We start from the raw sequence: 22,481 nt of genomic DNA, 5'->3' as shown, positions 1-22,481 counted from the left end.
TGAGTAATGATACGAGTACAGAAGGAATGATCACTCCATCCCTTTGTTCTCCCTCAGATCTGTACCTGATGGGACCGACTGGTGGTGGGCCCATTTGCAACAAGGCTCAATACCAAAACTCCCATCCTTTGTCTCTCCCATCCCAGACAAAGGGGCTCAGACTTAAATAATTCTCACAACCAGTCATGAAGAGAATCACTCAGGCATGAAGGCCCTCCACTCTGACAGCATATGAAGGCAAATGGCAAATTTTCACTCAGTGTTGCACAAATTAACATATCCTACCTCTCTGTACTGCAGAAAGCTAATTTCCTCTTGCTCTTCAAAGAGAGAAAGTTAGCATCAACAACGATCAAAGGTTACCGCTCCTCGATCTCAGACACCTTTCATCATCATGGAAGAGCGGATATTGAACAAGCCGAGGACTTATCCAACCTACTCGCCAGCTTTGTGTATCCATGGCCAAAAACGTTTACCCTGTGCCCAAAGTCGATCCTATCTTGGGTATTAACCTGGCTGAACAGCACACCTTTTGAACCAATTTCAAGGAGATCTCTAGTGATCCTTTTCCTACAAGACCTGCTGAAGCCAGCTACAAGACCCAGTTTGGGCTTTTAGGTGGTACCTTAATAAAACAGAGCCATTGCACCGAGGGAGATCATGCCACTTTCTACTTCTCATAAAATGACAGGAGGATATATCAGACAGGCTCTTGAGATTTGGGCAGTTGCCACCAATCTGGCATCAAACTGGAACTGTTCGCAAACTGACATCATTCAGGGTGTGGGATGGAGTCCACATTCTCTAGCTTCTATCTATGAGATCTCTCATCCCAGAGTGCCCAATTTGATCTGGTAGGACCTATATCCACAGCTCAACATTTCAACCTTCCAGATCGATCGACAGCTTCTTAAGACGTAGTTTAATGACTTCCGCTGAATTGGGGTAGGGGATTTTTCCCTTTTGAATCCACCCCCTGACAGATGGAGTCCCCTCAGGTTACCTAGAAGCTGTCTAACATACCTTAGGAGACTGGAGATGATATCTCTGGGGTAAGGGGATATACCTCCCTCCACCTCTTATCTATTCTAGGGTATTATGATTGGGTAACTTATTTGAAGAAAAACCAATTTTTCCTAGTGAAATATGTTCCTTTGAGAATACTTACCGACTCATAGTACACATAAACCTCCTGGCCCCCCCCCCCCCAGTTACATCCATAGAGAATGTGCCTTCTGCTCCAGTAGTAACTGATGTATTCTGACTTTGCCACCAAGTCTTATATGTAAGGGAAGATCACTTTGCTTGACCACCACATAGGTTGGCAGACAACCTTTAGCTCCCTTTAGCTAAAAGTAGTATCTGGGAGGGCTGGTAGTTGTTGTTCTTCTAAGGTATATAATTGGGTAAGTATTCTAGAAGAAACATATTTTACTAGGAAAAATTGGTTTCCTTGGGTATACTGTTGTTTTTGGTGTGGGTTAATGTCATTTTTCAGCACATGATAGGCTATACATGGCAGCCAGCTGGTGGAGGAAGGACCCAGAAAAACTTTGGTAAGAACCAATGACCCATGGGAACCAACTGGCAAGCTTTCTCACATATCCACATTGGCTGGGCCCAGGACTTGAAACAAAATGCACAGAGGTGAGATGGCAGTGATTGGGAAAGTTGAGAGCTGTAGACAACCTGGCCACCTGTGTCCTCTTCTTTAGGTATAGAGTATTGGGCTGTGTGTACTATATAATTAGGCTACATTGTAATAATATTGTTTCTGCAAGTCTAAAATATTGGACTGTGTGAAGTGATTGTAAACATGAAGCATTTGATTTCATTGGAAGTCAAAGTAAATAAAAATAAAGTCTTAGTTGTTGAACATGCACCTCTGCTAATTTTTCTGCAGACTACAAGGCCAGGTACAGGAAGTTGTTGGAGTAATGAAATCAAATGTGGAAAAAGTTCTGGAGAGAGGTGACAGATTAGAAGACCTTCAAGACAAATCAGGTAGGAGGAATGGCTGCATTAGGAAATTACTTTAAATAGACATAAATTTAGAGTCTTCTTTGTCTTGCACACTGTCATGACTTTTATGTTTCAACAAGTTGATCTTACACTTGTTAGTGTAAATGAATGTCATTTATTAGCCACTTTGCTTTCCAGCATTTAACTCTGTCAAAATTTCCTACATTCCATGCTTGTGTTTGGAGTTTGTGTGAATTGTAAGATGACTCAGTTAAAACTTCATGTGTACATTTTAAAAATGCTGATAAGCTTAATAAGAACAATATAGATAATATATGTCGTAATGACATTTAGTGTAAAATACTTACATGGTATAAAAATTGTGCTTAGTGTCATGTATATCCATGTTTATTTTCCAAAATGTTTGATGCAGATTTTGCTTTATTCATGTTTTTCCCAAATTATATTCTTCCAGATTACATTCAAGTAGGATTGTTTATTGCTTTCATTGACTTTGATCTGCATGCTCACCATATACTGTACAGTTATTTTGAGTGATGTAAGTGATCCTTCACAGAAATTGAAATCTTTATGAAAGGACATTTTTTAAAATTGTATAAGGCACATAACAAGCATATATTCCCATAGCTGTCGTTCATTATAGAATGCCATAATTTGGGTTAAAATTCTGAATATAGATTGACTAAGATCATCAGCTCTGCATTTTAGTGTTGTTTATCAGCTTCACAAAATGATAATTTTTCATACATTATTCATTCCTCTTTTGATTGTTACTGCTGGTTATTTCAGCATCTCCTTTTGGTTATTATTTGCGGATTTGTCTTTTGTTTTTTGGAGAGTAATCGAGGCCAGTTAATTGCTTAAGCCTTGAAACTAGCTTGGATAAAGAGGGAATTATGTACAATACCAGTGCTTTGATGTGTAATTGCCTTTTACTTTTACTTTATACATGATTATCAAAGCCGTATACAGGTACTTATATTTGGTTGCTAACATCAAAGCAAATGAGATTTTACAGTATGCAAATTTTTTTCTCCAAGCATTATTTCTGAAAATTCTTTTTATTATTTTAGAGATGTTATATAAGTATAGTGGAGCAGTGCCTATAACTTGAATCAAAGGGATGTACTTCATTCAGCACAAGTCCAAATCTTCATTGTACATGTGCTGATGCCATGGTGTAGACATGATCACTATGCAGTTGTGAATGTTGAACCAAACACTACATGTATTTAGGTTGTTGTCATACTGGTATCACATTTTAATAAGTTATTTGTTTTAAAGGCATCAAAATGTAATTACTAGTGACTTATAATATTTTTAATGCAATAATGCATAAACTGACAGTAGTAAACTTGAGAACAAAAGGGAGAAGTTACTATTAAATTGGTACATCATCCAGCAAATTATTCATATTTCTTTTAGGGAAATAATAAGAAAACAAAGTAAAATTTAAATAAATTTATTGAGTTTTTAAACAAATCATATTAATTTAAATATTTCCATCTAATACTTCATAATGAATGCCCCTTAACAGCCACGGTCAGTTGTTTTAAAAATGATGTAAAATATGCTGGTCGATCAGTAGAATAAATGTCTATGGTGTCCCAAGACTTATAGTACAAGAAATAAATTGCTTTAATTCTCCAGCTTTTATAAGTTATAAGGAAAATTACTTTTAAAAATAATTAAGGGTGTCCTAAGACTTACCATCATTTCATTTGTTGTCATTTGAAAGGAAATGTAAATTTTATATTCGTGATGTTCTTCAGTGTTAATTGTATTTCGTTTGTTTTGTTGTAAAAGCTCTTTTTCAAACTATGTTCATTTAGGAGATAATTCCATGAGTGAAATATATTCATTAGTGCTTGAAGTTGTGAATAAATAAAGTTGTGAATAAATAGTAATATTTGTGACAAAAAAAATCAGAATTGGAAAGTGAAAACTTTCAACTGGTTGCCCTGTACCACCCTTAAGAATCATAATATGGCAACAAGAAAATGACATCAGCACTTTTTAATTACAAGTATATGCCACATTTTTCATTAAATGTATTTGGCAGGTGCAGTTTAATTTACAGGATAAACCCTGTTTGATTGTGAGACTACCAGTTCATAAATGAGTTGCCATATTTACATGTGATAAAGATTTATCACAGCCTATAAGTAACCAGTGTAATACATGACTTGTACCATTTAATAATGCAGTAAGCTACATGTAACCAGTCTAACGCATGACCTACACAATTTAGTATGCAGTAACCAATATGTTGCCAGTCTAATGCATGATAATTTAATCTGCAGCAACCTATAAGTAACCAGTCTAATATACAACCTGTACAATTGAATCTGCAGCAACTTATAAGTAACCAGTGTAATACATGTTATTTAATCTGCAGTAACCTACAAGTAACCAGTTTAATACACAATCTGTACAATTGAAGCTGCAGTAACCTATAAGTAACCAGTGTAATACATGACTTGTACCATTTAATAATGCAGTAACCTATAAGTAACCAGTCTAACACATGACCTACACAATTTAGTATGCAGTAAACCTATATGTTACCAGTCTAATACATGATAATTTAATCTGCAGTAACCTATAAGTAACCAGTGTAACACATGATGTGCAATTTAATCTGCAGTAACCTATAAATAACTATGTCAGACTACTGCTTTTGAGATATTTCTTGACTGTCTGTCACAATGTTTCCTTTTTGCCTGCATCAGTTTCTCTTGCCCTGCAGTATCCATCAGTGAGCTATCCAGATAGTGCAGAAGACAGCATTCTGTGCCCAAGTCATCTCCATCTTCTTGATCTCATTTACAGTGCGACAGTTTCCACTCCAGCTTTTCTTTAAAGTTCTTCATTTGAGATGTTGTTGGGACAGAGAATGCTTCTGATTTTATAGGGACTGTTGTTTATAATATATCCAACCTCTTTTAGAAGGAGTTTGTTTTCCAGTATTTATATAACAGAACACTGATGATGTTACTTTTGAAGGTTTTTAACTTGGTCTCCATGATTAGATTTGCTGGCCTCCAGATAGTTTGAAGCATGGCAAAGGTCTGGTTTGCTTTGCTGATTTGCATGCTCACAGTCACCATCTGTTAACACCTTGTGTCCTACATAGGTAATTCTTCTACCTCTTGCAGTGGTTGTTTACTCTAACAGCTTTCAACACTGGACTTTATTTTCATGAATTTTACCTTTTCTATGTTGATGTTGCCAGAAACTTTGTCTTCTGTTGATGTCCTGGTGTCCAGGTGAATTGTTAGATTCTAAGTTAAATATATTGAACCCACAAAACTCGTGAGATATATTCTGACAGAATGTTAGAAAGTGAAGAAGAAAAAAATCTTGTTAAAGCCACTTATTGAATCTTCTGTCCCAGACTGTGAAAATATGTTTTCAGATAGTTATTTCCTTAATAAAATTTCTATTAATGGACTTGAGTTATTATATTATTTTTGACAGATTCAGATTTAGATCTTGAACTTCTTAAAAGCATATGGTTTTTATAATTACTGTAAATGAATGTTTTAAGAATTCTATACATTCTACCTATCTTTTATTTGATATGCATTTTATAGAATTTGGACACCTTTGCCTTTTGTCTTTTTGTCTTATTGGGAACTACATATTGCAGTTTTAGGAGGGTGGATGGTTGGTTCATGCAAAAGATTATGCAACTTTTAGCTTACCTACAAGTTAGGCCAAGTGAACTGATGGTAATTATGTCTAGAATGGCTCTCCTAGCAACTGCATAACTTCATTAGCAACCAGGTGAAAAACCTACTAGACTAAAAAAGTGATACTTATCTCCCATCAAGTACAGCTGTGGTGACTAATATTGTTTTTACAAAAATAAAGATTTAGAGAATAACTTTCCAAACCTGCTTGACCAGATAGGATAAGTAGAACCCATTTCACACTTTCACATTCGTATGAAAGATGCTATTACAGTATCTAGTTGGAAAATTACCCTTGACATATAAACTTATGGTATAGAGCCAAAAAATATAGAAATATGATTGTTATGGTAAAATCCAGATACTAGCTTGTCTGTGTTAGATTTGGGTCCATTTTTCTTATTAGATTTAGTGTAGTTGGTCAGGGAACCAGGTTAACTTTACTGGACTACCTCAGATGCTTTAAATCACACATATTTTTTTCATACAAAACATATGGATGCCAAATTCATGCATAACTTCCTGGAAAATTTCAGACATAAAATGTGATACTTGATTAAATTTGACAGATTTGAGAAGGCCAGATTGTGTCAAAAAGAAAAGTTATCAAGAAAGCTTTTACTGGTTTTAGTTTTTATATTCCTCAAATGAATTGCTTATGGAAACCTTGTGGATGCACAAATTCTGGCCAACAAGTATCTATTACCCGACTTGGTCTTAGGTTAGGGACTGACACAGTCTACCATTATTCTACCAAATGACATCAAAAAGCAGGAATAGGTTGCAGATGAGCTTTCTGTATCTTCTGATTGGGTTTTCCTTTGGTTTGAAAATTGTGACAAGATCTATAGTATGTGCAAACATCACCTTCAATTTTCAGGCAAAAAAAAAATGATTCAAGATTTTGTGATAAATCTTATTGACCCCTGAATGACCACCCAAAGGAGTTTCATTGGCTAAACTAAGAATTTCCTGTTATGCAAGGTAGGAAAAACAATTTGATAACTTGCTGACCACTCGTCATCAGTGGGTACCTCAGGTGGTCTCCATTTCCTCATAACAAAATAACAGAATATACTTCTTTGGCTTTAATCCACTATTAGCCCTCTGAAACAAACAGGAGATCTCAGGATCTTGTTCCTCTTCGACAATGAGTGATTGTCATTTGTCACCCTGATTAGAATAAAGAGAGTTTAATAGTTAGAAGAGGATCACTGTGATCAATACCTTTTGATTGATTCATACCAGGAGCAGAAGTGACTTACTCAAAAGCCTAACTAATAAATGTGTCAGCTAAAGGAGTAATTTGCTGATCAACATTATTCTCAAGAGCTTTCATTGTCATAGCTCTAGTAACTGCACAAGCTGGGTATACATCAGGGATTTCTTTTTCAGTAGGATCAACTTTCTCATCCAAACAAGGCCTATCAGTTACAAGTGGATTAACCACAAAGTTATTGCCAGCTTGGTTACTGCCTAGTAATAAATGAATAACCTTGATGGGTAAAGATGTCACTGTTCTGACTATCATGGGTTCTGAGACTACGTCTGATGATACATTTACACAGTGGAGAGGAACATTAACAAAGCTATGCTCTACTCCCTGAATAAGAATATTTTTATTAGAAGTTTTCTCAGACAAAGGCAAAGCACATGATAATAAAAGACTCTGAGAAGCTCTTGTGTCCCTTAAAATTTTAATAAGGATATGATTGGCAGAATCACTAATAAGTGATGTAGAACCTTTCAACATAAATGGTTCATAATTCTCCATATTAAAATCAGACAGTTTTGTTTGGGGGGGGGAGGGGACCCAAAAAATGTACTGCTTTAAATACATGACCAAGACTTTGTACAAGCATACTTTGTGAGTTTAGCATTAAACTTTGACTACATACCAGAGAGAAGGCTGAGGTTATCATAGTCTTGACCAGCCTTCCTTGCTGAGTACCACCATCAAATAATTGTTCTTTTTTTCTTGCAAATTTCACATGGCTCTGTCCAGTTTCTTTTTCTAGACCTTTACTGAGATGCCTCAGGTACCAGCTCAACTCTTCAAGTATCTTCGCTAACCAAAGTTCTGATACGTTAACCCTGTCTACACCCTGGTGGATCAAGCAGATATTTTAGTGCTTTGTCCTAATGACATCTATTGTATTTCATGAGTGGCCTCTCTTAGTATGTAATACCAACTAACCAATAGTGTGTAATAGCAGTGCATTGTATATTGGCTGAAAATGTGGAGGCAATTAACTTTAAAATGATACTTTGTAAGTTTAGTATTGAAAGTTTGACTACATAATAATTTCACTTTTTTTAACCAAGTTATGTTTTTGATGAGACTGCAAATGGATTACACTTTTTTGTTACATTTATAAATAAATTAAAATAAAGCAATACAAATTGTTTTTGTCATTTTATTATCATCTCTTTAATTTTAGTCTTATAAATTTGAGATTATTAAAAAAATGACTGCTGTGCAAGAGTATTTTCCTTATTTTGTTTTTATTGTAACTTAATATGACGCATTTCGAAGAAAACATACAGGTTTCTTCAAAAGTGAACTCTGCCCAACAGATTGATTTTAAAATTATTGAAAATGTACAGGTAAAACCCATTATAATGTGATTTGTTATAATGTGATTCTGCTTATAACACAATGACAGCATGGCTCCCATTTTTTAATTTAAGATGACCTCTCTTTTTAACATTCTAAATACATCCTTTTGAAAAAGCCGATTACTTGTATCCCTAGCAGATTATTTGATCAAGAGGTTATTTAAAACTGATGACATTGAAATTTCAATGCACATTTTGTATGGGGAAGTTTTTTAAAAAAATTGTTAGCACAATCCCGCTTATATCGTGATGTTATTCTTTGGACTCCAAGCATCATGTTGTAATGGGTTTTACATGTAGTTAATGAACAACACTATGTTTTCAAAGAAAATGGCACCAGACATTCAGTGAAATGCTTTATGTGTGAGTTGTGGATGTTATATGATGGAAATATTAGAGTAGATGGATCTTTTCAAACTTCAAAACATGTCAGATCAGAAAAAGTAAAAAATCAACACTGTTTTATAAACCTTAAAAGAAGAATATGAGAGTAATGTAATACATGACTCTCAGCACCTGACAGTGATCATTGCAGAATTTGAGTTGACGATCATTCAGCTAAAGTTACACATGTAGACTTGTTGAAGTGAGTGCTGAATATAAATAATTTTTCACTATATTTTGTATTTGTATTTTGGTTCTAATCCATATGGATTTGCCCATTGTGACAAGAATTTTGACCAGCTGCAAAACCAGGTTAGTTGTAAAAATGTATCTTTTTCATACATGCTGTAATTCTGGCATGTAATATATAGACTACACTTTTTTATGCCCAAATTTACACTTTTTTCTGACTTATAATAGCAATACTTATGCTTATATCTCTTGGATTTTTTGGCATGTATACTGCATCTGAATTTCCCTCTCTTCATTTTAACTTTGTATTTGGAATTCCATTAGCCTCTCTTCTCTCGCTATTTCTTCTTTCTGCAGTTGCATTTGTCTCACATTTTCCTCTTTTTGCAGTGCCATCTCAGCTCTGTCTGCGTGGGTTTGAGTCTCAGATTCAGCCAATGTGGGTACGTGAAAAAGCTTGCCAGCAGCTTGCCGTGGGTCGGTGGTACTTTCAAGGGTTATCCTGGGTTCTTCCTCCACCATTAATACTGGCCGCCATGTATAGCCTATCATGTGCTGAAAAATGGCGTTAAACCCTACAACAACAACAACAACAACAAAATCCTCTTTTTGCAACTGCATTTCTCTTTCTTTTTTGTCTCTCTTTGTTCTTTTTCTGACGTTGAAGCTTTCTTAACTCCATCTAGTGTTTTAATTGCAATTCTGTTACTTTTGTTTCAGAGCCATATAGAGACTTAATAGTTAAACCCAATGGAATTTCATCCAAAAGATTCTTTTCCACCATAAATTGGACCAAAATATTTTGTATATATTGCTTTTTTAAGATGCCTTCAGCCCAGGAAGATCACATTGTCTGGCAAGTTGGATTAATTCATCCTTTTTTAAGGACTTGAACCCTTCTTGGGTAGGATTTAAAATAAAAGGTTCCACTTTAGATGACACTATGAAAGCTTGTTGGTTTCATTATAAATTTCTCAAACATTTGAAATAATACCTGGGACTTATAAAATTCTGAATCAGAGTCAATTTAATTTAAAAAACAAATTGAAGTTTTCTCAGATATTTTAGAGAAATTTGTATTCTGGGACAAGCACCACAATTTTCTGTTATGACTATGGTTTTAAACAAAGTAATAGAAAAAAGCAAAAGCAACAAGTTTTATAAAATTCAATTAAAAAATTATTTCCCTAGAATACAAACTGAAAATTTAAAAACAAAAACAACAAAATAAATGTTACTGGTCAGGTATATCATGAGCTTGAGTTTGAACAATGTCAAATATAATGTACAATGTACATAACATATAATTAAATTAAACATACATACATACATACATACATATTTTTATATGTGTGCATGTCTTTATTCCTTTAAGAAATTCGTTATATATGTATAATTCATCATTTCTGGTGCATACAGGTGAGTTTCCTTTACCACAGCATCCTTAGCCTTGGAATGCCATGCTTCAATGATTCTACCTGTACATGCCCTTCTTGACCTTCCCTACAGGTATTATTGTAATTAAGATTGTCTGCTATCACTAGTTTCCAGGTAGCCATCATTTGGTATAGCTCTGTGCCCACTCTGTATTCAAACAACACAGGTGCAGGCCCACAGGTTTATACTTCACCTCCCTACAGGTGGTGTTATCATTATATTTTATCTGTATGCTTCATTGCTTTACTAAACTATTTATTATCAATTTCTGGGTCAACTTTTTAAGATTTAGGTCAGCATGGGCATTGCATTCTAAAGAAAGGTGCAGTGCTATGGTTTTATATGTTCTATTTGTCTGAAATGCACAGCTAAGGACAAAGATGTCACCAGTCTGCAATATGACCTTTCCTCAGAGTGAGAATTTTGAGCAGAAAAGGGAGATAAGTTAACTCTTAGCCTTCAGCCATGAAGTGCTGGACACTGGCATGCTCTGAAACAGCTCCAGCACTCAAGTCATCACCATAGGACTCGGCATTATTGGTGACTTCTATTGACCTTGTTTCCTCTGGGTTCGACTCTATTTCATTTGTAGAACTTTTAGTGAAATAGCTAAATAAACAGCCAAGTTCCTTTTTGCTCAGAAGAATACAGACTGGTTATGTGAATCAAACATCTCATAACCTGTCCCAACTTGATGATCCTGATGATATCCACCCCACACAGATATCCTATTACCCTTGTAACTGGTCTAGGCCATATACTAGGGATCATGAGAGGCCAAAACAACAATATTATGGACTCAATCACTTAACACCCTGTTGAATCTGACATTTGCATACATGTACAGGGACCAGTCTAACCACATACTGCCTCGACACTCATTTGGCACTATGCCAAGATTAGTTCTCATGTTTCATCAGATGTCGCTTCACAAATCTTTCTAAATTCTGCCATGAGAAGAGACTTAACTCAAACCTGTCTTGAAGTTACATTTTCTATTTCAGGGCATTCTACGAGTTTAGTGAGCAGCAGACCTTGTCACTCTTCAACTAAGTCTCAAACATTACAGGAGACCTTATTTCATCATTTCTAGATTCCATTGTCAGGGGAAGATTTAGCCTTCCAGGCCTCCAGTGAGGATGTTTTCTGCCTTTGAATCCTGGAGTTCTGCCCTACTCCTCCCACTCCATCAACAACATGGACCAGAGCTCCAGCATCCATTGACCTTATGATGAAACGGAAGACTCCAGAGTCCAACTTAGTTACTTAAGTATGCAGTGTAGGCAGGTTACAGACATTCTGGCTTGCTTTCATCATCAGTTCGTTGGTGGTTCTACCTTTGTCAATTACCAGTATTTCATTTGGAAACCCCAGCAATTGACAGTGATATTGCTGCTTTTGGGATCACAAAGCCACACTCCATACGTTTGAATTTGATGGACTTTGATGACACTTGGCAGTTAGTGTGCAGTGTTGTTGCCGTGTCTTCGATGTGGGTCTTTGTCTCTATGGCTGTCTTCCAACAGGTGGAACATAGCTTATCATCTCCCACTACAAATATCTCAGGCAAGCATGTATGGAACAGAGTCGCTTAACACACTTTGGCCAGCACTGTAATCACAGCCACAATTTAGAATTGGTGGAATGTGACTCAGTGTGCTCTGCCTGCACTTTCCTAAAGGACCACCATAAGGCTAAGCAATGAGCACAGCCTTCATCTTCTACCCTTCTGTTTAACTGACAAATTGAAGAGTTCTGCAAACAAGCCATCAAGGAGACCAATTTCCCTCCCCAACAACCACAGTGTTGATACAGGGATAGTACAGAAATCAACAACGGCCCTAAGGGCCATACATAGGACACAAACCTCATAAAACCATCCTATCATGGCTCCACCCAGTGAATGCCACAGGTTGGCAGACAACTTTTAGCTACCGTTAGCTAAAAGTAGTATCTGGGATGGCTGGATTTGTGAGGTAGTACTAGTTCTTCTTTTAAGGAATTATAATAGGGTAAGTATTCTCGAAGAAACTTTTTCTACAAGGAAAAATTGGTTGTTACAGTATAAGGGTTAAGATGTGTGTGTACATGAATTGTGGTTTAAATTCTTAGCAAGTTAGTGTTAACTCAGCTTTATTTATTAGTACTGAGGTATATTTCTCTCTTTTCAGATGGTCTTGCTATGAATTCCGACATCTTTAGGAACAGGGCAAAGCAGCTTCAAAAAAATATGTGGTGGAAAAATTGCCGAGTTAGTATCAATCCAGTCTTAAAACGTATGATCAATATTCATGATTTGGTTGTGCCACTGAAACATATCTTGGAGTTTTTAGCGGTTTTTGTGACTATTTTGTCCTCATCCCCAAAAAGTTAAGTTCAAATCAACCTGTCAGCAATAAACCTGATATGTAGAAAGGGTTGGGCCATTGAAGGATACTTACAAATAAAGGAATTTGAAAGTCAAACCTCAGAGTGTCAGTTGCCCAAAATGTAATTTTCTACAGCATGCAAAAATTGGAGGCAGTATTTCAAACGGTAATTAATCATCATCATCTGATAAAAATAAATTTTCCTGTCTTTTAAATAGTTTTAAGCAGGTGATTGTCACCAGACTTTGACTGCAGCTGTAGTATTCACACACCTTCCTATTTGTTTCTACCTCCCCTACAGATTTTAAAAACAAAAAGCATCAGTGATATAAAAAATGCACAGAACTTAGCCTTTTCATTCATTGATTTAAAATTTCTAACCTGACTGTTGCCAGTTGGTCCTTAACGCTGTCTACTTATTGGCATTTCATAGCAAAAGAAAGATCTTTGTAAATAAGCAGACTAATAGCTCATTGTCATTTCCTGGTTTCTAGAACAGTCCATTTCATTAAAAGCACATCTGCGTCCAATATTTGTAATGTCTAGTTTTAAAATTTCTAAAACAAATTGAACTAAATAAAAAGTAGAAGCTCTTCCATACATGTATTCATAGAGATGTAACTCCAGAAATTATGGAAATATTGAGATCATCAAAGATGGTGACCTAAACCACATCTGTTGCTTGAAAGCATAGACTCACCCATGTGAATCATTTTAGTGTCATAGGAAAACAAACAGAATACAGGAAATATCAGTCTTCTATTTGAGGAGCAGTAACATACTGACCTAAAACTAATTAAACTAGTTCTGACAGAAATCAGACTGAATGCAAGTGAAATGCAGAATTAGGGCAAGTGAAATGGAGAAAACTGCAGATACAAATTGCAGAATTGTGAATGATGAATGAAAACTAAATGCATATACATTTCTTGAATGGATTTGAAAATTTATTTCTATTTTTGGACTGCTAGTTAATTTTAATTGATAAATTTGTACATGACAATCCTGGATCAGAATCTTTACACTGACACACAGTTTTTCACTACTTGCAAGCTGTGAAATTTTTCTAACAGCTGAAGATGGTGTGATAACATCATCCCTGATAGTTGTATATGTATAATATATATTTGTATAAAATGGAATAGGAAATAAAATCTGTTGACAGATGTCAGATAACTATGTTTGTGCATCTGTTCCAGTTGCTTATTTATTTTTTCATAAACTCAATGTAGTCTATTAATTTTATGAATTGTCTGTTTTAATAAACTACACCATTAATAAGACTAGATTCTAAAGCATTCCATTGGTGAGAAAATTTGAAATTCAGACTTCTGGAAATGCATTACTTATGAACAAAAATAAAAGGAAACTATGAAAGGAAGCAATTAATGTAAAATCAGAATGCATTTCTGAGGTCATAAATGAAAAAGGACATGATAACTGATATGCAAACATGAATGGAATGTAAACAGAATGTACAAGAAATGCATAATGAATGCAAATGAAGTGCAAAGGAAATGCTGATTTTGTTATAATTATCCATTTTGTAGAAGTTAAACTCTTCTGCCATAACAGTTCTGTAATCATATTTCAGGATTCAAAACTATTATGGATTTTAGTACTATTAAGCTGGAGAATAACACATTATGCTGAATCATAGACCAAGCCTTTGGTAAAATATTTAGTACCTAGAAATTATATATATATATATATATATATTGTTCATTTCAGATGCGAATAATAATGGTGATTGTCATTCTCATTGTGCTTGCAGTCATTATTGGTAAGTGAGATTCCACATTTCATTACAAGAAGCATAGATTCCTTTTGTTTTACGTTTGTTAGTAGCTAAACAGGCTCAGGAATCACTACCTACCTTCCTAGTAGCCTGTTTAAGCTTCTTAGCTCCAATGAACATAATCCCAAAAAGCTTATGGGATAGTCTGTTGTCTGTCTTCTGTCTGTCATCCATCTGTCTGTTACCACAAGTGTCTTGTAGCTACTCCTAAACTACTGTGAGATTGCCTTGAACCTTTGCACACACATTCATCCCATAGTCTAATCGGTCCTAAATGAAAATGTTGCTACTAAGACATGCAGTATGGCCACCACAGTGGCTATTTCTACACATCTCCAAATGGATGGCTATGTCAACATGGGGCTTTCACCAGTAGACTTCTTACGATACCTAATTGGTCCTAAATGAAAATGGTGCTAGTCGTGTATTTAATATGGTAGGGTAAAGTATTTTGCAAAGCAGTTGCAATCAGATTTTAATTTGACATTGTTTTATAGTGCAAACTATAATCTTTTTCATGCCACAATATATTTAAGTTATAAGCAGTCTGACGGATTTTTAAAATTTTGTATTTTGTAGTTGAGTGATTTGGACACGGTGAGAAATTTGTAATTTTGTCTTATTAATATTAAAATGCTCTATGTTCCCCTACATTTATGCATACTTTGGGATGTAATTTTTATCAATTAAACTCATTTAGAACCTGTAAGTTTAATTGGTAAGAATTACATCCCAAAGTATTCATAAATGTAAGGGAGCATAGAGCATTTTATATTAATAAGACAAAGTTAAAAATTTCTCTACTGTATTCCAAAATCGCTCACCTATGAAATACATAAATTTTAAAAAATCAGTTGTAACACAAAATTCTGAATTCTTGATTTTGTCCAAATCACTTGCATATGAATTTTTTTTTAAAATGGACCAAATTTAGAATCAAAAGACAAATTTAAGAACTTTGAGTGGTTTTGACATGATTGCTCATGGAATAAAACTAGGACAGAATTGTTTGCTAAAATTATAAATGTTCCATATATACATGCTTGTGAGTTTATTCCATCTGCAGTCTGAGTCTGTAATCTGTAGAACGAACAACATAGATCCTCAATCACTGATACATTATGTGATGATAGATCAGGGTCTATGTTGCTTGTAGTTTGACTCAACTTGAAAGTGAGTACATACAGTAACCATGAAAGGGGTAAGACAAATTTCATGCTGCTGTTTAGTCATTAAAAAAAGAAATTGAAGCCATTTTCAGTTCAGCAAACGTGCAGGGTTTATAAAATGAGTAACTTAATTGGATTAGACTCACTTCAATGTGGACTGATAGCTAAATTTACATACACCTGTCTCTTGATAACTTGTGAGCAATATTATCAAATAGACCACATAGAGCTTTCCTAATCCTTGAATGGGGTATGGTAAAAAGTTGACTTCAGGGTCATCAGAAGTGCAGAATAGCTTTTGCAATGCTTCATAATAGTTATGATAAAAAAGATAATACAAAAACATCTGACAAATACAATTCTAATAATAAGAAATGTATGAAACACATACATTGAAAATGGGTAAGTAACTGAAGTTTAAAGGGACAAAGTTGGTTAGCTTCTTAATAATACAAATAATAAATCATAGTAAATTAAATATGAAATAAAACTAGGGATTAAATTATGTTTTTATAAATAAAGTATATGCAGTTCCTTCAGACCAGATTTGTTTTAAACTCTAAAGATTCATTTTAAACAAATCTTTGTATCCTTTTAAGGTGTTAAAATTCACTTGTATGGCACATAGCAAGTTTTGTTCATATTAAGCAATTTGTTTACTTGGCAACTTTCTTACTTTTAAATAAAGTAAAAAAAACTTGAATCTATTTGTATAGTTTGAAGATCTGTGCGTCCAACGATCAACTGAAACACATCCATGTATTTGCACAATTTCATTGTGATTATGGCACCCAACTCACACGTCCCTGTACAGTGTGACCCCATAATAGCCCACTCTGCTATAACACAAATTCAGATACAATATGGTTGTGGCATTGCTCCTGAAATTTTATATACATGTACTTGTCTCAAAATATTTTTTCTTAAAAGTACAAAATGTAATGTGTAAATGGTTTATTATCATTTTTGGGTAAGAGATCATGTATGAATTCTTATATAAGATGATTATGGCATGGTACCTGCAATTTTATATACATGTATTTTTTCGAACTCAACAAAATAGTGTTTTCTTCTTAATTGTACCAAAACTAATGTGTATTCAGGGATCATGCTGGGCTTCACCACTGTCACAAATTGTGAGATCTACTGGTTGGTCTAGTTATGCTACTGGGACTAGCTACAGTCGACCAACTTTTTGAAGGCAGGAAAAATAACATTCATGTCTTCATAAAATTTCATAAACTTTCACTGTGGTAATGGTACCCAATTAACACCAATTCATGTCTTTGTAAAATTTCATTGTGGTTATGGCACACAATTAACACACATTCATGTCTTTGTTAACTTTCATTGTTCATGGCTCCCAACTCCACACATTCATGTCTTTGTAAACTTTCATTGTGGTCACAGCACCCAATTCACACACATTCATGTCTTTTTAAGCTTTCACTGTGGTTATAGCACCCATCTCACACGTATTCATGTATTTGTAAACTTTCATTGTGGTTATGGCACCCAACTCCACACATTCATGTCTTTGTAAACTTTCATTGTGGTTATGGCACCCAGTTAACACCAATTCATATCTTTGTAAACTTTCATTGTGGTCACAGCACCCAATTCACACACATTCATGTCTTTTTAAACTTTCACTGTGGTTATGGCACCCATCTCACACACATTCATGTCTTTGTAAACTTTTATTGTGGTTATGGCACCCAATTAACACCAATTCATATCTTTGTAAACTTTCATTGTGGTTATGGCTCCCATCTCACACACATTCATGTCTTTGTAAACTTTCATTGTGGTTATGGCACCCAACTCACACACATTCATGTCTTTGTAAACTTTTATTGTGGTTATGGCACCCAACTCACACACATTCATGTCTTTGTAAACTTTCATTGTGGTTATGGCACCCAATTAGCACCAATTCATATCTTTGTAAACTTTCATTGTGGTCACAGCACCCAATTCACACACATTCATGTCTTTTTAAACTTTCACTGTGGCTATGGCACCCAACTCACACACATTCATGTCTTTGTAAACTTTCATTGTGGTTATGGCACCCATCTCACACACATTCATGTCTTTGTAAACTTTCATTGTGGTTATGGCACCCAACTCACACACATTCATGTCTTTGTAAACTTTTATTGTGGTTATGGCACCCAACTCCACACATTCATGTCTTTGTAAACTTTCATTGTGGTTATGGCACCCAATTAACACCAATTCATATCTTTGTAAACTTTCATTGTGGTCACAGCACCCAATTCACACACATTCATGTCTTTTTAAACTTTCACTGTGGTTATGGCACCCATCTCACACACATTCATGTCTTTGTAAACTTCTATTGTGGTTATGGCACCCAGTTAACACCAATTCATATCTTTGTAAACTTTCATTGTGGTTATGGCACCGAACTCACACACATTCATGTCTTTGTAAACTTTCATTGTGGTTATGGCACCCAACTCACACACATTCATGTCTTTGTAAACTTTTATTGTGGTTATGGAACCCAACTCACACACATTCATGTCTTTGTAAACTTTTATTGTGGTTATGGCACACAACTCCACACATTCATGTCTTTGTAAACTTTTATTGTGGTTATGGCACCCAACTCACACACATTCATGTCTTTGTAAACTTTCATTGTGGTTATGTTACCCAACTCACACACATTCATGTCTTTGTAAACTTTTATTGTGGTTATGGCACCCAACTCCACACATTCATGTCTTTGTAAACTTTTATTGTGGTTATGGCACCCAACTCACACACATTCATGTCTTTGTAAACTTTCATTGTGGTTATGGCACCCAACTCACACACATTCATGTCTTTGTAAACTTTTATTGTGGTTATGGCACCCAACTCACACACATTCATGTCTTTGTAAACTTTTATTGTGGTTATGGCACCCAACTCACACACATCTATGTCTTTGTTCATTTTAGTTATGGCAGCCAGTTCACACACATCCATGTATTTGTAAAATTTCATTGTAGTATTGGCACACAATTCACACACATCCATATCTTTGTAAACTTTCACTGTTTTCATGGCACCCAACTCACAGATTCATGTCTTTGTAAAATTTCATTGCGCTTATGGCACACAGTTCACACACATCCATGTTTTTTTTAAACTTTCGCTGATGTCATATCACCCAATTCACACATATTCATGTCTTTGTAAACTTTTCTTGTGGTTATCACATCCAATTCACATTAATCACATATTTATAAAATTTCTCTGTTGCTATCGACCAGCTCACACACATCCATGTCTTTGTAAAGTTTCATTGTGGTCATGGCACCAAATTCACACATCCATCTCACTTTAAAATTTCATTATGGTTATGTCAGCCAATTCTTGCACATTCATCTTTATGAAATTTCACTTTAGTCATGAACAACAATACATATTAATTCATGATGGAAGTGAAATACATTTTTGGTACTTGCAAAAGCATGTATGTGTAAATGTAATTGTAATTAGCTTTTGTAGGGGTTGAATATATTGAACCAGGAATAAATGTTTCATAGTTCCCTTACCACAGGAAACTTTGTGGTTATCTTTACACAGTAGGGTTTATTAGTAACAAGTCTGTGTAAAGTCCAGATTGCACATATGGAAGCATATAAAAAAGGTCAGCCAATTGATTATTTTGTCTTGAACTGTCAGGATAATGATATCTGGTTATGTAGACAAACTTGACCTTTATTCTATTCAAGACAAACAAGTAAAGCTCTATAATTACTTAGAAGACCATAACAAGATTTGGAACTGGAAAATGGCTTGTTTAAGAACAATTTGAAACTAATGTTCTATGGTAAAATGGTCATGACACATTAAAATAGGGTCCTGGTGTCACTGAACTGTCAAATAGAATTATACCAGGCTAAAATGTATGTAGTACTACCACTGAACATTCTTACAGAGCTATGTCAGGCTAAAATGTATGTAGTACTACAACTGAACAGTCTTATAGAACCATGTCAGGCTAAAATGTATGTAGTACTACCACTGAACAGTCTTACAGAGCTATGTCAGGCTAAAATGTATGTAGTACTACCACTGAACAGTCTTATAGAACCATGTCAGGCTAAAATGTATGTAATACTACCACTGAACAGTCTTACAGAGCTATGTCAGGCTAAAATGTATGTGGTACTACCAATGAACAGTCTCATAGAACCATGCCAGACTAAAATGTGTGTAGTACTACCACTGAATTGTCTCATAGATCTATGTCAGGCTAAAATGTATGTAGTACTACCACTGAACATTCTTACAGAGCTATGTCAGGCTAAAATGTATGTAGTACTACAACTGAACAGTCTTATAGAACCATGTCAGGCTAAAATGTATGTAGTACTACCACTGAACAGTCTTACAGAGCTATGTCAGGCTAAAATGTATGTAGTACTACCACTGAACAGTCTTATAGAACCATGTCAGGCTAAAATGTATGTAATACTACCACTGAACAGTCTTACAGAGCTATGTCAGGCTAAAATGTATGTAGTACTACCACTGAACAGTCTTATAGAGCTATGTCAGGCTAAAATGTATGTAATACTACCACTGAACAGTCTTATAGAGCTATGTCAGGCTAAAATGTATGTAATACTACCACTGAACAGTCTTATAGAACCATGTCAGGCTAAAATATATGTAGTACTACCACTGAACTGTCTCATAGATCTTTGTCAGGCTCAAAGGTATGTAGTACTACCACTGCAAAAGCAAGAACAGAAGTTACTGAGGTATAATCACACTTTGTTAACAGTTGAGAGGAAGGGTGGGGAACAGCTGCTATTGTTGATGTATAAAAATATGACTCTGTTTGATCCTAAGATTTAAAACATTAAGGTAGTTAAAATCAGTTAATGAATGAAATATTGGTAATACCATTTATGTTGCCATTTAGTACTTGTATGCAACAGTAAATACATTATCAGTCACATTACTTGGGACAACTTTCTTTGCTACCTCCAAAACTAGCCCTCCCAGAATGATGGTAAAAAAACATCTTTCTGTCTATACATTATGTTGATAAAGGGAATCAACTCTTACAGGTTAATTTTCCTTTCTGTCTGTGAGGTGGCTACTGGTATACCTGGTTTAAACCAATTTTACTTTAATTTCCATGCTATCAAGATGTCCTCCAAACATTTTGGTTAAATTTGATAGCTTTTACATTTCTTTTGTAGTGTAAAGGAAGTAAAAATGTTGTTTTATATGATGCATATGACTTTTTTAATAAACATTTGGTGAATTTAATACTTTTAGAAGAAAGTTTTCTGCTTCCATCAGGGATAAGCCTTCAGCTCTTTAGACCTTTAGCCCACAAGGTGTGACAATCCTTAGTGAAATATCACCCTTCCTATGGATCAAGGAACAGACTTGTCTCTGTTTCTGAAGCATGAATACACAATACCGCATACTCTGACCACACGTGACAACCTTCTTGGTGGAAACAAGGGCACATTATTTGATTTCTTATGGCTGAATGACTGGACTGAATGAGCTGCAATTTGATTTGTACAGATGTACAGCCAGCTGGCCGTCTAGCTGTACCACCCTATCATTGTTGGCATTTATCATATGCCATTCCAACCAAACTGATCCAGCCTAATGAATGTGTGATGTATGACTACAGATGCTTTTGTGGGACTGGCAAGCCATCCATTCAGATAGCTACAGTATCTTGTGCCAAACATACAACACATTGAGTATGCCGAGTATACCACCAATTTTAATGGGCAAAAAGATGTATGCCGATGATATGTCATCATCATTGCTGTATGGAATACTCTACATGGATCCAAGGTGTGCAAGAGGAGAAAATACCCAGTTAGATGAAGGGGAGGAAATGGAAATGCCTTCGACATCTGATCCCTTAAGGGGATGAAATGGAAATGCCTTCAACATCTGATCCCTTAATGAAATGGACAGAATTCAGCTTTAAGGCAGCAATAGAAAAAATCTATAATAACCTGCCCATGTACTAATGTCCTCCACCTAGAGTCATCTCCATCTACAGGGGTGGAGTATTTGTGGATGTAGATGCTGATGATGATAGTTTGGCAATTATCTCAGTCATCAAAGGTTGCATAAATCACTGGGCGTCTCAGAACAAATTTACAAACCTGTAATAAATAAGCCTTTTTTTCTGTGAGCCAATTGCCAGCTAGCTTCTTGTTTCACTGATACAAGTTGCACTCTGACCCATACAGTTCAGAAATACCTCATGTTGACAAGGATGTTTCCACTTTTGGCTTCAGTTTATGGACTCGGGTGGATTGGCAAGTCTACATTGCCACCTCCAAGCTAGTGTAGAATGTTATTTCAACTTTTTACTATTTGCTAAGCATTCTTGGTGAGTTTTCGCCTCACTGAGAATGTTGGAAACAAACACCTGGGATTCATTGAGCCATATTGCCAAGGTCATAAATAGGGCTTCTCACCACACCATGGCTAATGCACTGATGGTCTCCTGCAACATGGACTTAGATGCACTCCTGCATTCTTCTTCTCTAAAATGCCACCTGCTCAACCTACCCATGGCACCAGACTCCTTTCATCAGGCATGGATAAACTTCTTTCCACAAAACAATTGGAAGATCCAAGTTGTGTCAGAGAGCCTCAGTCTCCTTTATCAAATGGGGGCAAGAGGGTTGTTCATATCTTGGACCAAAACTGAACTTACGCAATGTTTTGAAGGAAGTGGCCCATGGAACACTGCCATCACTGTGGAGGAGGCTATCCTGAACCATGAGATAATATAGTCTTGAGGTTTTGTAAAGGC

General features: G+C 35.5%; 1 protein-coding gene across 1 annotated transcript in view; it reads left to right on the top strand.

The window, feature by feature from the left end:
* LOC149778428 (vesicle-associated membrane protein 4-like) overlaps positions 1–22,481 on the top strand; it is a 59,569-nt gene that overhangs the window by 29,010 nt on the left and 8,078 nt on the right. Inside the window, exons 4-6 of the mRNA XM_089939254.1 lie at positions 1,904–2,004; positions 12,482–12,561; positions 14,411–14,462. Coding sequence (XP_089795380.1) covers positions 1,904–2,004; positions 12,482–12,561; positions 14,411–14,462 — 233 coding nt within the window. The remainder of the gene's footprint in view (positions 1–1,903; positions 2,005–12,481; positions 12,562–14,410; positions 14,463–22,481) is intronic.

Source organism: Sinohyriopsis cumingii, chromosome 17 (assembly GCF_028554795.1).
Source record: "Sinohyriopsis cumingii isolate HCF-2022 chromosome 17, ASM2855479v2, whole genome shotgun sequence".
Taxonomy (NCBI): Eukaryota; Metazoa; Mollusca; class Bivalvia; order Unionida; family Unionidae; genus Sinohyriopsis; species Sinohyriopsis cumingii.
This window is presented reverse-complemented; position numbering and strand designations above follow the sequence as displayed.